This window comes from Penaeus vannamei, chromosome 1 (assembly GCF_042767895.1).
Source record: "Penaeus vannamei isolate JL-2024 chromosome 1, ASM4276789v1, whole genome shotgun sequence".
In the NCBI taxonomy this organism is placed as follows: domain Eukaryota; kingdom Metazoa; phylum Arthropoda; class Malacostraca; order Decapoda; family Penaeidae; genus Penaeus; species Penaeus vannamei.
This window is the reverse complement of record NC_091549.1, coordinates 54,304,673-54,324,672: the sequence shown is the minus strand read 5'-3', so window position 1 is coordinate 54,324,672 and position 20,000 is coordinate 54,304,673. Positions and strand designations below refer to the sequence as shown.

Sequence of the window (20,000 nt, the reverse complement as noted above, 5' to 3'; positions counted from 1 at the left end):
AGGAAAGAAAGGCAAGGAGAACAAGGAAAATGAGAAACACGAAGAAAAGGAAGATGAAGACGCGGATAAAAACGACGATAAAAAGGCAAGGAGGACGAAGAAAAAGAAAAAGAGAATGAAGATGAAGAAAAGAAATACGATGACCAGAATAAAAGAAGATAGAACAACAACAAAGACAGATAGAAGAAGAAAGGTGATAAAAGTGATAATGAAAGACAGCGATGATGATATTGCCAAAGAGGCGAACACGAAAAGAAATATTTACAATAAACAAAGGTAATTATAATAACTCACAAAAACAACTGAAACTATAATGGTTGTTAGTAGACCTCTAATAACATCTACAACAATAACATCCATGTCAGGACAATACTAATAGTAACAATGTTAACTAAAATAATTACAACAATGACAAAGACAATAATAATAGTGAGAATGATAATAGAAAAGCCAATGGAAATAGCGAGAATAGCAACGATAAGTAAGAAAAACGATAAAGCAAAGAATATAGAAACAAAAATTTAACGAATAATGATAATCCACCTCCCTCATAAAAAAATAGAAATAAATAGATAAATAGATAAATAAATAAATAAATGATAAAAAAATAGAAACAAAAACGAAGACAGCCGGGACCAAGAACCGAAGGACCCCCCCACCCCCCACCCCCCGAAGGACTCCCCGAAGGACCCCCCGAAGGAACCTCCAAAATACACCACAAAAAAAACCATCCTAGAACCCCGAAGTACCCCCCCCCCCCACCGAAAAAAACCCGAGGGACCCCACCAGAAACCCGAAGGCCCCGAAAAGTACCCCACTCGACGCCACACACCCACACCCTCTCCCTACCTACCTATCCCTTCCCATCCCTTCCCTTTCCAGTAGAACCGAGGACCTACCCTGCCAAAAATAACACGCGGGGTTTCCTACGTTTAAAATACTGACACTGCATTTCCCACAGCTCTCATTTCGTGCCAGAGGAGAGATATATGTTCCCTTCTCCACTCCCAGTGAGAGAAGGACATTCATTTAGGCAAGCTGTGTGAGAGAGGAAGAGGATGGGAAGGAAGAGGAAGAGGAAGGGAGCAGAGAGAGAGAGAGAGAAAGAAAGAGAGATGGGGGGGAGGGAGGGAAAGAGAGAAAGAGATAGATAGATAGATAGATAGATAGAGAGAGAGAGAGGGGGGGAGGGAGACAGAGAGAGAGAGAGAGAGAGAGAGAGAGAGAGAGAGAGAGAGAGAGAGAGAGAGAGAGAGAGAGAGAGAGAGAGAGAGAGATGAAGATAACCAGATAAAGAAAAAGTTAAAGAAAGAGAAAGAGGAGAAAGAAGAAACAGGAAAAGAGGGAGAGTCAGATAAGATATTCTAAATTGGTTCACAATATACGTGACTATATATAGAAATACTGGAATAGAATTGATAAGCGTCATTCGCGTTTCGAAAGCATCAAAATCTTTAATAGTTAAACAAAGAAGAAGACATCTAAAATACACACAAATCCCCACAAATAAGTAATGATAAACAAACACAGTCGCAAACAGTCAATATAATGGGCATATCCGTTTTTTTCTTTGTCTGAAGAAACGCAGAAGTAAATAGACATTCACGCACACACACACGCACACACACACACACACACACACACGCACGCACGCACGCGTACACACACACACACACACACACACACACACACACACACACACACACACACACATACACACACACTCACACCCACACCCACACACACTCACAAACACACACACACACACGCACACACACAGACTCACCCCCCCCCCACACACACACACTCACCAAGGCTCAGCAGATAAAGGCAAAGAGAAAAAACGAACACGAAGATAGTGAAAAGAGGATAAAGATTAAAGATAAAGCGAAGAGGAAGAAAGAGGACACAGGTAAGGTGATGAGAAGCTCTGTGGTTTCGGCTTCGGTGAGACAGTATTGTTGCTTGGTAAGAAGAACCTTTGATAAATCTGAACAGGGCTGTTGCTTGCTCGGTATAGAAAAGGTTGTATTAAGACTGAATACGGCAGTTGCTTGTTAAGAATAATCCTTCTTTTGAACTAAACGTCCCAAAATAGACAGGTGGATTTGTTACCTGTTGATTTTTTTTTTTTTTTTGAAAATATACAAGTAATGATGCTTAAAGCAGTGTAAATTATGATTATAATATTAACTGATTGTGATAGCCTGCAGTGAAATTCGTGATCGTAATGATATGCTGATGGTGATATGCCCAAGCAGTGAATTGAAGGACAAAGACCATATAGGCAGTTACATCAACTATTCGTAGTTACTGTGGTACTGGTGATAATGTCATTTCATTACTGAGATCATCATGAAAAGCTTTGATCGATTATGGCGACAAATACGATACTGAATTGACCTGGATAATGATTATAATGACACAATATGTCGATTATAATATTTGTAGGCTGTAGCGTATTCATAAAGATGATTATTCACTACGAAATAAGCGATGATTCTGACGATAACAAGATACACAGAAAGCGTGATACAGACAACAACGCGATCACATGCAACCACGCAATATTGCATGCAGCGAAGCCTCGCAAGATTCATTGGGGAAAAAGAAGTTCTGATAGCGTTATATATTTTCGTCCTGGCGATCTGATCGGTGACGAAGGCAAGCGATCGCCGTGCTTGCGAGTGGGCGCACTCACACACACACACACACGGCAGCGTCGACACCCCGAAACGCACGGCCAAGGGTTCGTGTTGCCGTGGCAATATCCCCCGCTCGCGATACTGTTGCCATGGCTTCGACCCACGACGGAGGGGCATCCACGTTTCGTTGCTGGGCGTGCGGCAACCGGGGCCATGTTGGCTCCATCGGGCGCGCCACACTAGACGTGGAATTTAACGTTTCAAAGCGAACGAAGGCTTACAGAGGAGGGGTCGATACAGGCGTGACGTCAGAACCCGGCTAACTGGCCCCCCCAAAAAAAGAAAGAAAAAAAGGGTCCTCCGAGGAGATTGGTTTAGAGGAGTCGGGGCTCAGTAGTGACGTCATCTATGACGTGTGTGTGACGTATTCTGACGTGGCGATGACGTCATGAGCGTGGTCCTGGGTCCTGATTGGCTGAAGGCAAGCATGGAGTCCCAGTCCTTTGTCACGTCAGAGGGGAAAATATTTGTGTGTGAGGGGGGCGGGGGTGAAAAGGTGGATGGAAACGCATTCTTAATTAAAATGTTACAAAGGTGGCGAGTCTCTAAGAAGGACACAATGCCTCGGGCTGCGAATAGAGTAAAGTGAAAAGGTGAAACAAGGATAATGTGGGAACCACGAGTGAGAGGAGGGGAGGGGGCACGAGGGAAGGGGAGGTGGAGGGGAGGTGGGTACAAGGGAGTGGGTGGGGGGTAGGGGGGAGGAAAAGGGGGAGGCACAAGGGGGTGGGGAGAAGGAGGGAGGTGGAGGGGAGGGGGTAGGGGGGACTACATGCGGGGGGGGGGTGCACAGGGAGAGAGGGGAGGGCAGAGAGGGGGGGGGAGTTAGGGGGGCATGAGAGGCCGCACTCGGAGAGGAGGGAGAGTGAGGAGGAGGAGGAAGAGGAGGTGGCGGAGGAAGAGGAGGTGGAGGAAGAGGAGGACCAAGATTGTGGAAGAGGCGATGAAACAGGAAGAAGAACAAACATGAGATAAATATGTAAGGAAAACAACAACAACAACAGGATAAATATAGATGAAAAAAAATATATAACAAAAATTATATAGTATCAGAAAAAAAGGAAAATGTAAAATGATGATAGTGAAGAAAATGAAATTGCGTTAATGAAGATAATATTAACAGCAGAAATGATTATAATGAAGCTAATAATAACAAGAAAGAAAACAAAAGGCAAAAAGGAGGGAGACGAAGTAATATAAGAAGGAACATTATGAGAAAAAAAAAAGAGAAATAGAAAAAGAAGAAGAGGTTTGGAGGAAGAGGGAGAAAGAGGGTGGAGGAGAAAAAACAACATCAATAACAACAAATGCGAGAAATTGATTGTATATATATATATATATATATATATATATATATATATATATATATATATATATATATATATATATAGAGAGAGAGAGAGAGAGAGAGAGAGAGAGAGAGAGAAATAAAGAGAAGAGAGGAAAACAAACAAAGGAGAATATGGATGGATGAAAAGAAAGAAAATAACGAAAAAGTGGATGGATGAAAAGATAAAGCTGAAAATAGGTGGGCCGGAAAAAAGAGAAAGAGAGTAGATGGGAAAAAAAAAACAAGATAATGGGTGGATGAGAAGATGTAGAAGGAGAAAGCAGGTGGAAGAAATAAACACGAGAAAATGGCTGGATGAAGACACGAAAGAAGGGAGTAAGTGGAGAAGAAAGTGAAGAAGGAAAATGAAGATTGAGAAGAGAAAGGAAGAGAAACCGGTGGAAGAGAATATATAAGAAAGAGAAAGTAAATGGATTGGAAAACGAACAACTAAGCAGATAAACTAAAATAGGAAAAGCAGAAGAAGGAGAAAATAAAGTAAGGAGAAAGAGGAAGACGAAGAGAAAGGTAAAAAGAAAGAGAAGGAAATTAGGAAGAGGAGAGAGAAAATGGAAAAAGGAGGTTTTGAGAAACCATAATAGAAAGAAGGAGAATTGGAATAGCATGGAAGAGGAGGAAGGAAGAAAGAAAAGGAGGAAATGAAAGGGAAAAGAGAGGAAGAGCAGGGGGAAATGAAGAGGGAAGGAAGAAGAAGAGAAAGAAAGAAAGGAAATGGAGGAGGGGAAGGAAAGAGGAAGAGGAGAAGAAGGAATTTGAAAGAAGGAAGATGAGTTGGAGAAGAGGAGGGGAGGGGAGGAGGTAGAGTAGGATGAGGATGAGGAGAAAGAGGAGAGGGATGGAGAAGAAGAAGAAGAAGAAAAAGAAAAAAGGGGAAGGAGGAAGAAGAGTAGCAGTAGGAGGTGGAAGAGGAGGAGGAGGAGGAGAAGAGAGGAGGGGTATCAGGAGGAGGAGGAGGAGGGGGAGAAGGAGGAGAAGAGGAAGAGGAGAGGAGGAGGAGAGAGGAGAGGACTAGGAGAAGGAGATGAGGAGAAGAGGAAGAAGAAGCAAAAGAAGAAGGATGAGAGGAGGAGAAAGAGGAGAGAATCAAGAGAAACGCGAAGAGATAAGACGAGGAGAGGGAAGAGAAGGAATAAAAAAGAGAGGAGGAGAGGAGGAGAAAGAGGAGAGAATCAGTAGAAACACGAAGAGATAAGACGAGGAGAGGGAAGAGAAGGAAAAAAAGAGAGGAGGAGAGGAGGAGAAAGAGGAGAGAATCAGGAGAAACGAGAAGAGATAAGCCCTGGAGAGGAAAGAGAAGGAATAAAAAACAGAGGAGGAGAAAGAGGAGGGGTATCAGGAGGAGGAGGAGGAAGAGGAGGTGAAGGAGGAGGAGAGGAAGAGGAGGAGAGGACTAGGAGAAGGAGATGAGGAGATGAGGAGAAGAGGAAGAAGAAGAGGCCCAGCAAAAGAAGAAGGATGAGAGGAGGAGAAAAAGGAGAGAATCAGGAGAAACGCGAAGAGATAAGCCGAGGAGAGGTAAGAGAAGGAATAAATACGAGAGGAGGAGAGGAGGAGAAAGAGGAGAGAATCAGGAGAAACGGGAAGAGATAAGACGAGGAGAGGGAAGAGAAGGGAAAAGAGAGGAGGAGAGGAGGAGAAAGAGGAGAGAATCAAGAGAAACGCGAAGAGATAAGACGAGGAGAGGGAAGAGAAGGAATAAAAAAGAGAGGAGGAGAGGAGGAGAAAGAGGAGAGAATCAGGAGAAACGCGAAGAGATAAGATGAGGAGAGGGAAGAGAATGAAAAAAAAGAGCAGGAGAGGAGAAGAAAGAGGAGAGAATCAAGAGAAACGCGAAGAGATAAGACGAGGAGGAGAGGGAAGAGAAGGAATAAAAAAAAGAGGAGGAGAGGAGGAGAAAGAGGAGAGAATCCAGAGAAACGCGAAGAGATAAGACGAGGAGAGGGAAGAGAAGGAATAAAAAAGAGAGGAGGAGAAAGAGGAGAGAATCAGGAAAAAACGCGATGAGATAAGCCGATGAGAGGGAAGAGAAGGAAAAAAGGAGGAGGAGAGGAGGAGAAAGAGGAGAGAATCAGGAGAAACACGAAGAGATAAGACGAGGAGAGGGAAGAGAAGGAAAAAGAGAGGAGGAGCGAAGGAGAAAGAGGAGGAGGAGAAGGGGAAAGAGAGCGAGACCGAAGCGGTAGGAGTTCCATGAGCTTCAGAGTGCGTGGACCCAGCGCTTGGCTCGGTCGCTTCGCCTTTGTCTCTCGCCCTCCACGAATTCTTCCCAAAGATGTCGTTTCTCTGTCTGTCTGTCTGTCTGTCTGTCTGTCTGTCTGTCTGCCTATCTGTCTGTCTGTCTGTCTGTCTGTCTGAAGGGTTGTTGGTCTGTTTGTCTCTCTGTCTCTTCCTCTCTCTTCGCTCGAGCTCTATCTCTCTGTATATATTTATCTGTCAATCTATCTATCCGTCTATTGGTCAATCTCTCTGTCTTTCTGTCTGTCTGTCTGTCTGTCTGTCTGAAGGGTTGTTGGTCAGTTTGTCTCTCTGTCTCTTCCTCTCTCTGCATGTCGCTCTACTCTGTTTGTCTTTCTATCTCTTCCTCTCTCTTCGCTCGAGCTCTATCTCTCTGTATATATTTATCTGTCAATCTATCTATCTGTCTATTAGTCAATTTCTCTGTCTTTCTGTCTGTCTGTCTGTCTGAAGGGTTGTTAGTGTGTTTGTCTCTCTGTCTCTTCCTCTCTCTGCATGTCGCTCTAGTCTGTTTGTCCCTCTATCTCTTCTTCTCTCTTCGCTCGAGGTCTATCTCTCTGTACATATTTATCTGTCAATCTATCTATCCATCTATTAGTCAATCTCTCTGTCTTTCTGTCTGTCTGTCTGAAGGGTTATTAGTCTGTTTGTCTCTCTGTCTCTTCCTCTCTCTGCATGTCGCTCGAGCTCTGTCTCTCTGTATATATTTATCTGTCAACCTATCTATCCGTCTATTAGTCAGTCTCTCTGTCTTTCTGTCTGTCTGTCTGTCTGTATTTCGTCGCTCTCTATATATATCTGTCTCTCCCTTTGTATATATATATATATATATATATATATATATATATATATATATTTATATATATATGTATATATATATATATATATATATATATATATATATATATGTATATATATATATATATATATATATATATATATATATATATATATATATATATATATATGTGTGTGTGTGTGTGTGTGTGTGTGTGTGTGCGTGTGTGTGTCTGTATGTGTGTGTGTGTATATATATATATATATATATATATATATATATATATATATATATATATATATATATATATGTATGTATATATATATATATATATATATATATATATATATATATATATATATATATATATATATATATATATATATATATATTCACTGCACTGGCCAATGCCCTGGGTACCCAACAATCCAAACTCTTCTTCTCCCCAAAATCTCACTGCCTCCACCAAAACCAAAATCTCTCCACAGAAAGGGGTGCGGGTATGTATATATATGTGTGTGTGTGTGTGTGTGTATTTGTGTGTGTGTATGTTTGAGCGAGGGCGTGTGTATGTGTGTGTGTGGGTGTGTGTGTATGATTGAGCGAATGTATGTGTGTGTGTGTCTGTGTGTGAGTGAGAGCGCGCATGTGCACACACCGTACATGGTATATGCATTCACTTATAGCTATATAAGCACATACTCAAAAAAAAAGAAAAAAAAAACAGCTCTCCCTGTGTCCTCTCTCACCCGATATACCTTTCTCTCTTTTCCTTTATTTTTCTCCGTATCTCTATTATCAATACTTGTTATGATATCGTTAATCTATCCTCTTCCCTTTCCCTCTTTATTTCTCTTTTTTTTTCGTTGCCTATTTGTGTTCGTTTAATTGCGTCCTTGTGTCTTTTTTTCTGTTACTTCTCGGTATATATCTTTTGCTCTTCGCTTCTCCTCCTGTTCGTGGAACTTCGATTTCTTTTTATTCTTGTTTCTCTCGGTTCTTCGTCTTCCATTACTCTCTCTCTATTTCTCTATCTATCTATCTATCTATCTATCTATCTATCTCCCTCTCTCTTTCTCTGAATCTATCTATCTAGCTTTCTCTCTCTCTCTCTCTCTCTCTCTCTCTCTCTCTCTCTCTCTCTCTCTCTCTCTCTCTCTCTCTCTCTCTCTCTGTCTCTCTGTCTCTCTCTCTCTCTCTCTCTCTCCATCCCAATCTCTCTCCCTATATATATATATATATATATATATATATATATATATATATATATATATATATATATATATATATATATATATATATATATATACATACATATACATACATATATATACAAGTCCGTCTTGCTGTCATAATGCTTCCTCGGTCACGTGATAAACCAAGTATTAGTACTGTCTTCAGATAAGGTCAGATAAACTTCAATTAGATCTTAATAAGTCATCTTTGAAGAATATAGATTTTTCATTTTCTCATCATGCTTTAAGAGATCTATTTCTTTTACCTTTATTTTACTATTCCTTGTACTAGTACTTTCTTTTGTAATATATTTGTAATTATATGCATGTTAGAAGGCTTTATTCTCCATTCTGATATTGATTTTATACACTAACATTCATTACTTGATCGATTTATGTCTGTTTAAGATGGTTATCTATTCATTAATTTATAGACATGTTTTCTTTCTGTAATTTCATCTAAATGTATTGCTTGATTATCAATATATTTATCTATCGACTCTTATCAGTTATTAAACTTTAGATATTGATTCAATTCCTTCTTTTTAATTTTTGATTTGCATCTGTTGATCTATCTCTGAAGATAACTTACATATGTCTCTCTTTCTCTCTCTCTCTCTCTCTCTCTCTCTCTCTCTCTCTCTCTCTCTCTCTCTCTCTCTCTCTCTCTCTCTCTCTCTCTCTCTCTCTCTCTCTCTCTTTCTCTCTCTTTCTCTTTCTCTCTTTTTTCTCTCTCTTTCTCTTTCTCTCTAACTCTCTCTCTCTCTCTTTCTCTCTCTTTCTCTCTCTTTCTCTTTCTCTCTCTCTCTCTCTCTCTCTCTCTCTCTCTCTCTCTCTCTCTCTCTCTCTCTCTCTCTCTCTCTCTCTCTCTCTCTCTCTCTCTCTCTCTCCCTCTCTCTCTCTCTCTCTCTCTCTCTCTCTCTCTCTCTCTTTCTCTCTCTCTCTCTCTCTCTCTCTCTCTCTCTCTCTCTCTCTCTCTCTCTCTCTCTCTCTCTCTCTCTCTCTCTCTCTCTCTCTCTCTCTCTCTCTCTCTTTCTCTCTCTCTCTGTCTCTCTCTCCCTCTCTCTCACTCACTCTCTCTCTCTCTCTCTCTCCACTCTCTCTCTCTCTCTCTCTCTCTCTCTCTCTCTCTCTCTCTCTCTCTCTCTCTCTCTCTCTCTCTCTCTCTCTCTCTCTCTCTCTCTTTCTCTCTCTTTCTCTCTCTTTCTCTTTCTCTCTCTCTCTCTCTCTCTCTCTCTCTCTCTCTCTCTCTCTCTCTCTCTCTCTCTCTCTCTCTCTCTCTCTCTCTCTCTCTCTCTCTCTCTCTCTCTCTCTCTCTCTCTCTCTCTCTCTCTCTCTCTCTCTCTCTCTCTCTCTCTCTCTCTCTCTCTCTCTCTCTCTCTCTCTCTCTCTCTCTCTCTCTCTCTCTCTCTCTCTCTCTCTTTCTCTGTCTCTCTTTTTTTAATTATTTTTTATCATTAATTATTTTTAGTGAATTATACATCTATCCATTTATAAACGTAATTTTTCCGATTTTCCAATTCAGAAATACATCTATCTCTCATTTCCTTTTCAGTAATGCACTTAGTGTTTACGAGACGAGTCAAAAAAGGTCAGGAAATAGCCGTTCAAGACGCTGTGACCTTGGATGGAAGGACAGTGTGAAAACCTGTTGGGTGAGGAGGTGGGATGGGGTGGGTTGAGATAGGAGGCAGTGGTCAATGGTGGGCAAGCGTGGGCTTATATGGTCTGACGTGGGTTGAGGTGGAGCGGCGTGGGGTGGGTTGAGGTGGGTTGAGATAGGAGGCAGTGGTCAATGGTGGGCAAGCGTGGGCTTATATGGTCTGACGTGGGTTGAGGTGGAGCGGCGTGGGGTGGGATGGGGTGGGTTGAGATAGGCCGCAGTGGGGGATGGTGGGCAAGCGTGGGCTTATATGGTCTGACGTGGGTTGAGGTGGAGCGGCGTGGGGTGGGATGGGGTGGGTTGAGATAGGAGGCAGTGGTCAATGGTGGGCAGGCGTGGGTTGAGGTGGGTTGGCGAAGGGTGGGTTGAGACAGGCCGCAGTGGGCAATGGTGGGCAAGCGTGGGCTTATATGGTCTGACGTGGGTTGAGGTGGGTTGAGATAGGAGGCAGTGGGCAATGGTGGGCAAGCGTGGGCTTATATGGGCTGACGTGGGTTGAGGTGGGTCGGCGTGGGGTGGGTTGAGGTGGGTTGAGATAGGAGGCAGTAGGCAATGGTGGGCAAGCGTGGGCTTATATGGTCTGACGTGGGTTGAGGTGGAGCGGCGTGGGATGGGTTGAGGTGGGTTGAGATAGGAGGCAGTGGTCAATGGTGGGCAAGCGTGGGCTTATATGGTCTGACGTGGGTTGAGGTGGAGCGCCGTGGGGTGGGTTGAGGTGGGTTGAGATAGGCCGCAGTGGGGGATGGTGGGCAGGCGTGGGCTTATATGGTCTGACGTGGGTCGAGGTGGAGCGGCGTGGGGTGGGTTGAGGTGGGTTGAGATAGGCCGCAGTGGGGGATGGTGGGCAAGCGTGGGCTTATATGGTGACGTGGGTCGAGGTGGAGCGGCGTGGGGTGGGTTGAGGTGGGTTGAGATAGGAGGCAGTGGTCAATGGTGGGCAGGCGTGGGCTTATATGTTCCTGACGTGGGTCGAGGTGGGAGCGTGGGGTGGGTTGGGTGGGTTGAGATAGGCCGCAGTGGGGGGATGGTGGGCAAGCCTGGGCTTATATGGTCTGACGTGGGTTGAGTTGGAGCGGCGTGGGGTGGGTTGAGGTGGGTTGAGATAGGCCGCAGTTGGGGATGGTGGGCAGGCGTGGGCTTATATGGTGTGACGTGGGTCCAGGTGGAGCGGCGTGGGGTGGGTTGAGGTGGGTTGAGATAGGAGGCAGTGGTCAATGGTGGGCAAGCGTGGGCTTATATGGTCTGGGGGTTGAGGTTTGGGGCGGCGTGGGGTGGTTTGAGGTGGGTTGAGATAGGCCGCAGTGGGGGATGGTGGGCAGGCGTGGGCTTATATGGTCTGACGTGGGTCGAGGTGGAGCGGCGTGGGGTGGGTTGAGGTGGGTTGAGATAGGCCGCAGTGGGGGATGGTGGGCAAGCGTGGGCTTATATGGTCTGACGTGGGTCGAGGTGGAGCGGCGTGGGGTCGGTTGAAGTGGGTTGAGATAGGCCGCAGTGGGCAATGGTGGGCAAGTGTGGGCTTATATGGTCTGACGTGGGTCGAGGTGGAGCGGCGTGGGGTGGGATGGGGTGGGTTGAGATAGGCCGCAGTGGGGGATGGTGGGCAAGCGTGGGCTTATATGGTCTGACGTGGGTTGAGGTGGAGCGGCGTGGGGTGGGATGGGGTGGGTTGAGATAGGCCGCAGTGGGGGATGGTGGGCAGGCGTGGGTTGAGGTGGGTTGGCGAAGGATGGGTTGAGATAGGCCGCAGTGGGCAATGGTGGGCAAGCGTGGGCTTATATGGGCTGACGTGGGTTGAGGTGGGTATGCTTGGGGTGACGTAAGGTGAGGTGCGTTGAGATAGGCCTCAGTGGGGGATGGTGGGCAGGCCTGGGTTGAGGTGGGTCGGCGTGGGCTGAGGTGGGCTGAGGTGGGCTCAGGTGACGTGTGCTGACATGAATGAAGATGGGATGCTGTGGATTAAAGATGGAACGAAGTGGAGTGAAGTGGGATGCGTTGGGATAACGAGGATTAAAGTGGGCAGTCGAAGCGGATCGCAGTGGGTTCAAGTGGGCTGGGGTGGGTTGATGTGGATGGGAGAAGTATTTATTATTTCAATCAGCAAAACCAATGGCCTGCGACCATCTTTTTATTTATTTATTTTTACTTTTTATTCTTATTTATTTTTTAACCATATAAGGATTTTGTTGTTGGCTGCTTGCCGTGTGTCTCTGTGTCTGTTTGTTTGTCTGTCTCTAGTTACTCTTTATCTCTTCTGTCTCTCTGCCTCTATGGCTATCTCTGTCTGTCAGCTAGTCTGTCTGTCTGTCTTTCTGTCTCTGTCTGTCTGACTATCAGTCAGTCAGTTTGTCAATCAGTCAGTCAGTTTGTCAATCAGCCAGTCAGTCAGGTTTTCTGTTTGTGTTTGTCTGTCTGTTTCTGTCCCTCAATCTGTCTGTCTATCTACCTATCTATCTGAGTCTGTCTGTCTGTCTGTCTGCCTGACCATCTCCTTCGCTCTCTCTCTCTCTCTCTCCATAACTCCCCCTCCCCCCACTCTCTCTCTCTCTATCTCTTTCTCTCTCTCTCTCTCTCTCTCTCTCTCTCTCTCTCTCTCTCTCTCTCTCTCTCTCTCTCTCTCTCTCTCTCTCTCTCTCTCTCTCTCTCTCTCTCTCTCTCTCTCTCTCCCTCTCTCTCTCCCTCCCTCCCTTTCCTTCCTCTCTCTCCTCCCTCCTCTCTGTCTGTCTATCTGTCTGTCTGTCTGTCGTCTGTCCGTCTCTCTCTCTCTCTCTCTCTCTCTCTCTCTCTCTCTCTCTCTCTCTCTCTCTCTCTCTCTCTCTCTCTCTCTCTCTCTCTCTCTCTCTCTCTCTCTCTCTCTCTCTCTTTTCTCTCTCTCTCTCTCCCTCCTTCCTTCCTCTCTCTCCTCACTCCCTCTCTGTCTGTCTGTCTGTCCGTCTCTCTCTCGCTCTTTCGCTCTTTCGCTCCCTCTCTCTTTTTCTCTCTCTCTCTCTCTCTCTCTCTCTCTCTCTCTCTCTCTCTCTCTCTCTCTCTCTCTCTCTCTCTCTCTCTCTCTCTCTCTCTCTCTCTCTCTCTCTCTCTCTCTCTCTCTCTCTCTCTCTCTCTCTCTCTCTCTCTCTCTTTCGAGCAGACTTGTGTGTTCATCAGCATTGTTATGAGGCTGCTGAAGATGACGACGATAATGATAATTATGATGTTAATGCCAGTTATGTCAACAATGATGGTAATGATAATAAACACTGAATTAGGAACGATAACAATAACAATAGAAACGATTGTAAATTGTTGAATATAACAATAACAATAATAATTATTTTGATCATTTGAATAGTAGATTTGATGATTATGATGATAGAAACGTTAGTATAATAGTGATGTAAAATCCTCATGTTGATAATGATGGTGAATGCTGATAAGATTATCTTAATGATAACAAGCATGATTTTCATCCTTTTTAGAGATATTGTTATCATAATTTATCACCTTTATGATTGGCAGTATTTCTTCACGTTGTAGGATTTATGAGAATACAAGTCCTGGACCGAAATGGAAGAGGGAGGAAACGGAATAAAACAAAAGAAAGAAGAGACGCAAAGAAACGAAAGAAAGAGGAGACGCAAAGAAACGAAAGAGAGAGGAGAAGCAAAGAAACAAAAGAGGGAGGAGACGCAAAGAAATAAAAGAGAGAGGAGACGCAAAGAAACAAAAGAGAGAGGAGATGCAAAGAAACAAAAGAGAGAGGAGACGCAAAGACAGAAAAGAGGGAGTAGACGCAAAGAAATAAAAAAGAGAGGAGACGCAAAGAAACGAAAGAGGAAGGAGACGCAAAGAAATAAAAGAGAGAGGAGACGCAAAGAAAGAAAAGAGGGAGTAGACGCAAAGAAATAAAAAAGAGAGGAGACGCAAAGAAACGAAAGAGGAAGGAGACGCAAAGAAACGAAAGAGGAAGGAGACGCAAAGAAAGAAAAGAGAAAGTAGACGTAAAGAAACGAAAGAGGAAGGAGACGCAAAGAAACAAAAGAGAGAGGAGACGCAAAGAAACGAAAGAGGAAGGAGACGCAAAGAAAGAAAAGAGAAAGTAGACGTAAAGAAACGAAAGAGGAAGGAGACGCAAAGAAACAAAAGAGAGAGGAGACGCAAAGAAACAAAAGAGAGAGGAGACGCAAAGAAACGAAAGAGGAAGGAGACGCAAAGAAATAAAAGAGAGAGGAGACGCAAAGAAACGAAAGAGGAAGGAGACGCAAAGAAATAAAAGAGAGAGGAGACACAAAGAAATAAAAGAGAGAGGAGACGCAAAGAAACAAAAGAGAGAGGAGACGCAAAGAAACGAAAGAGGAAGGAGACGCAAAGAAATAAAAGAGAGAGGAGACGCAAAGAAACGAAAGAGGAAGGAGACGCAAAGAAATAAAAGAGAGAGGAGACGCAAAGAAACGAAAGAGGAAGGAGACGCAAAGAAAGAAAAGAGAAAGTAGACGTAAAGAAACGAAAGAGGAAGGAGACGCAAAGAAACAAAAGAGAGAGGAGACGCAAAGAAATGAAAGAGGGAGAAAGCGCAAAGAAACGAAAGAGGAAGGAGACGCAAAGAAATAAAAGAGAGAGGAGACGCAAAGAAACGAAAGAGGGAGAAGACGCAAAGAAACAAAAGAGAGAGGAGACGCAAAGAAACGAAAGAGGGAGAAAGCGCAAAGAAACGAAAGAGAGAGGAGACGCAAAGAAACGAAAGAGGAAGGAGACGCAAAGAAACGAAAGAGAGAGAAAGCGCAAAGAAACAAAAGAGGGAGGAGACGCAAAGAAACGAAAGAGGAAGGAGACGCAAAGAAACGAAAGATGGAGAAAGCGCAAAGAAATAAAAGAGGAAGGAGACGCAAAGAAACAAAAGAAGGAGTAGACGCAAAGAAACGAAAGATGGAGAAAGCGCAAAGAAATAAAAGAGGAAAGAGACGCAAAGAAACAAAAGGAGGAGGAGACGCAAAGAAACAAAAGAAGGAGTAGACGCAAAGAAACGAAAGATGGAGAAAGCGCAAAGAAACAAAAGAGAAAGGAGACGCAAAGAAACAGAAGAAGGAGTAGACGCAAAGAAACAAATGACGGGCGCCCGATCCATGGCGTCGGGCACTCGTTTCCAAATCCAAACGCACCGCCCGGAGCCACGCCGACCGGTCAACCAGCCTCCCTCATCTCCCCCCCTCACGCCCACCCACCCACTCATCCCCGCCCACACACCCACAATCCCCCCCCCCCCCATCACATCCCTCTGACCCGCGCCCACACACGCACCCCTATCCCCACCCACCACGTTCTTCTTGGTCTCCCGTTGCCTTACTTGGCTCGACCCTCCCCACCCCCACCCCACCCTACCCTTCCCCCCCCTTCTACATTCACTTCTGCATGACACCTGTGAGAGTGTCATGCAAATGGGACCCTTGTTTGCTGATTCACGCGGCTATTTCTCGTGGATTTGTTGTTTATGTTGCTGTCCCCGCCCACTTCTCTTCGGTGTTCGTTCTGTATCTTCCTCTTTGTTTTGTTTTTTGTCTTTTTTGCCTCTCTCGTACCCTCGTTTCTCCTTCCTTCTTCTTTTTTTCTTCTTCTATTCTCTCCTTGCTTTCGCCTGCCCCCCAAGTTGCATTCTATCCATGTTGTGTTTTCCATGTTGTCTTCCCTCCTTGCTTCCCCCTCCCCCTCCCCTCCCCCTCCTCTCGATCTCTACCCTAATGCGTTTTTTGGATCGCCGCATGATCGGCATATCGCCCTTATCGACAGCATTAGCATCTTTATCTCTGTTCCTCTTTTATTCGTTATCCCCTATTTGGTTTCGGTTTGGTTCGCTCACTACCTTATTCTCCTGGGAAAAGTGGAATAAAATGAATAATAATGAAATAATGGAATAAGATATTGCAAAGGTTATCGTAGGGTCCGTGTGTGTTGTTTTTTTTTTATATTTTAGTGTCGAGTGAATGAGGTTTTCTCTCTCGATCTCTGCCATGCACTGCTTCCGAGGCTCAGGTGTCTCCTCCTCCTCAGACGAGTGCCTTGAGGATTCGTGCATGAGATGGGGTGGGGTGGGGGAGGGGAGGGGGGCGAAGGGGTTTAAGGCCTAACCCCCCACCCTTCTTTCCTTTCCTTCTGAACCCACTTGTCGGTTCGCGAGTGCACGGTTCGCTATGCACTCCCTCCCACCACCCCCTCCTGCCTCCCCCTTACTCATGCCCTATTAACATGCAACACTTTCTCGCCGCGGTGTTATTTTCTTCCTTATTTGTCCCTCTGTCGCCAGGGCATCTTCTCGCTTCCTCGCCGGGTTAGTGTCTCACCACCACGCTGTCATTTCCACTTTCACCATCACCATCCCGGCACCATCCGACCGCACAATTGCTCCTTCCTCACACCACACCATCTCACCACCTCCTCACCCACACACCTCACCCCCCCGCCAGCCGGCTCACTCCCCACCCTCCCTCCTCACCCCTTTTCATCCCTCCCACCTCCTACCCACCTCCTCGCCCGCTACCCACCTCCTCGCCCACCACCCACCCCGCCGCCGCCGCCGCCGCCGCCGCCACCAGAACCCACCCCACAGGTCATGTGACCACAGGGTATAAATACAAGCTGGAGCGCCGACACGTCCCGACTCTGGTCAAGTGAGCGAGGAGGCCTTATTACGTCGTCTTCCGCCCGAACAAACCGCCGATATGGTACGTGCAGTGTGGGCGCCTTGCTTATTGTGGTGGGCGGGGTGGGCGGCAGAAGGAGGGGCTTTCCCGTGTACGGGCGTGATCCGCCTGTCTCCTCCGCTGTGCTGGGCAGAAATGGGTACGTACGACGCACTGTGATTCGCCCCCGATGTCTGTGCTTGAGCGGTTGTTCGTGTTCCTGCGCTGAGCCTCCCGTGATGCCTGGCCCTCCAGCGCTCGCTCGGCCGGGGAGGGTCTGGCTTCAGATGCGGCTTGAGTGTCTTTTCGCGTCGCTCGCTGACACGGGGCGCTGATCAGGCAGCCTGTGACGACGTCGACGGGCTGGCGTGAGTGTAAGCAGGCCGTTGACAAAGCCAGCTGGCGAAACGGAATTGTTGAGAAGATAATTGAACTCTTGATTAGCGAGAGATGGATGGTGACTCCCCCCCTTCCCTCCCTCCCCCTCTCCCCGTCCACTCCAGTGTCCTCTCGTCCCCCCCATCCTGCTGCCCCCACCCACCCACTCACTCCTCCCCCTCCCATCCTCCTTCCCCCTTCCCATCCTCCTCCCCCTCCCTCCCTCCCTTCCTCCATCCCCCTCCCTCCCTCCCCTCCTCCCTCCTCCCCCCTCCTTCCCATCCTCCCCCTCCCCCCATCCTCCTCCACCTCCACCTCCTTCCCCTTCCTTCCCATCCTCCCCCTCCCTGGCCCCCCCACCCCTCCGCCCTCCTCCGTCTTCCTCTTGCCCCGGACTCTTGCGAAAGCAGACCGCCACCACCGTCGCCTCCTCGCGCTCCGCTTCCACCCTTCCCCCTCGCAGACCACGCCCCCTCACCCTTTCACCCTGGAACCACGCCTCCTCACCCTTCCCCTCGCAGACCGCCCCCTCACCCTTTCACCCTGGAACCACGCCCCCTCACCCTTCCCCCTCGCAGACCACGCCCCCTCACCCTTCCCCCTCGCAGGCCACGCCCCCTCACCCTGGGACCACGCCCCCTCACCCTTCCCCCTCGCAGGCCACGCCCCCCTCACCCTTCAATTTCGCAGACCACGCCTTCTTCCCCCTTCCCCTCGCAAACCACGCCCCCTTCCACCTCCCAGACCACGCCCCCTCACCCTTTCACCCTGGGACCACGCCTCCTCCCCCTTCCCCCTCTCAGACCCCCCTCACCCCTCCCCCTCGCAGACCACGCCCTCTCACCCTTCCCCTCGCAAACCACGCCCCCTCACCCTTTCCCCTTTCGAAGACCTCGCTGACCACGCTCCCACCCTCCCCCTCGCAGACCACGCCGCCCTCACCCTTTCACCCTTTCACAGACCACGGCCCCCTCAACCTTTCCCCCTTCGAAGACCACGCCCCCTTCCTCTTCCCCCTCGCAGACCACGCCCCCTCACCCTTCCCCTTTCGAAGACCACGCCCCCTCACCCTTCTCCCTTTCGCAAACCACGCCCCCTCACCCTCCCACCCTCGCAAACCACGCCCCGCTCACCCTCCCCCCCTCGCAGACCAAGCCCCCTCACCCTCCCCCTCGCAGACCACCCCCTCGCAGACCACGCCCCCTCACCTCCCCCCTCGCAGACCACGCCCCTCGCAGACCACGCCCCCTCACCCTATCCCCCCCTCGCAGACCACGCCCCCCTCCCCACCCTTTCACCCTGGGACCTCGCTTACACACGCTCTCCCTCGCGAAAGAATCCCGTGTTATGGTCAGAAGACGATGGTGATTCATTCATGTCCGTTTTGTGTGCTGGATCATGTTCTTTCGTGATAAGCTAAGACGCTGAGGTGCTTTGTGTAGACGTGGCTGTCAACACGCGCTCGCAAAAAGGGTATATATATGTATATGTATGTATGTATATATATATATATATATATATATATATATATATATATATATATATATATATGTATGTATGTATATATATGTATATACATGTATATAGATAGATAGATAGATAGATAGATAGATAGATAGATGTAGATAAAGATAAACAAATACACAGATTAGTAGATATGAATATATATATATATATATATATATATATATATATATATATATATATATATATATATATATATAGAGAGAGAGAGAGAGAGAGAGAGAGAGAGAGAGAGAGAGAGAGAGAGAAATGTATATATATATATATATATATATATATATATATATATATATATATATATATATATATATATACATATATATATATATATATATATATATATATATATATATATATATATATATATATATATGTATATATATATGTGTGTGTGTGTGTGTGTGTGTGTGTGTGTGTGTGTGTGTGTGTGTGTGTGTGTCTGTGTTTATATATATATATATATATATATATATATATATATATATATATATATATATATATATATATGTATATATATGCACACATATACATATATACATATTCACACACACATACTTATATATACATATATATGTTTACATAAAAAGACAAGCTGGTCTCACCATCTTACATAAATGTATCAAAGAATCAGTCTTTCCCTTTCCGGATGCAACACCACGCTTCCCTTAAAATCAAGATGTCTTAACACATTTTTTTACGAAGATCACTTCATACTGCTGTCTGTCAACAACTAATCCACGTTCAGTAATGAGACCTAACGAGACACATTTATCATAGTGTAGCATTTGGTTTATTCGCTCACTTATCCAGAGGCAGATTTGTTGTATTATGCGCGTCCACGTTGGCTATGTTGTGTTGGCTATGTTGTACGGTGTGCCATCCGGTTGCGTCTACTTCCCTGAAATATTTTTATTGTATGATTCATGCTTTTGTTTATCATTTATTCATCGTCACACTGGCTAACTTGACCCCGTTTTTCGATAGACCTTTTCTAAGGGAGAAAAAGGGAGAGCGAGGGAGGAAGTGGGAGGGAAGTAGAATGTAGGAATGGAGGGGGAGGAAGGAAGAGAGAGAGAGAGAGAGAGAGAGAGAGAGAGAGAGAGAGAGAGAGAGAGAGAGCGAGAGAGAAAGAGCGAGAGAGAGAGAGAGAGAGAGAGAGAGAGAGAGAGAGAGAGATAGAGATAGATAGATAGAGAGAGAGAGAGAGAGAGAGAGAGAGAGTTAGGGAAGAAGAATGAGGGAGGAAGAGAGAGAGAGAGAGAGAGAGAGAGAGAGATGAGGCTGGTTTGCAGATCAGATTGACCTGTAAGAAAATAAAGATTACCGGGAAACGTAATGAAGTAGTGTCCAGAAAACCATTCCGATAAGCAGATGGATGTGAAGATAAGTATATAGAGATAAGGACAGATAGACAAATGTATATAAAGGTAGGTTTAAAGAGATGAATAGAGAATCGACATGTGCACAGATTCTAAGAGTCTCTC

At 46.0% G+C, this 20,000-nt stretch overlaps 2 protein-coding genes across 2 annotated transcripts in view; one reads left to right on the top strand and one right to left on the bottom strand.

Moving 5' to 3' along the window:
• Ass (argininosuccinate synthase) overlaps positions 1-20,000 on the bottom strand; it is a 319,911-nt gene that overhangs the window by 13,217 nt on the left and 286,694 nt on the right. The gene's annotated exons all lie outside the window — the stretch shown is intronic.
• The window catches only part of LOC113828297 (tubulin alpha-1 chain), a 19,473-nt gene continuing 15,988 nt past the window's right edge, over positions 16,516-20,000 (top strand). The window contains exon 1 of the mRNA XM_070124866.1: positions 16,516-16,656. Within this exon, the coding sequence (XP_069980967.1) occupies positions 16,654-16,656 (3 nt within the window). The 5' untranslated portion in view covers positions 16,516-16,653. The remainder of the gene's footprint in view (positions 16,657-20,000) is intronic.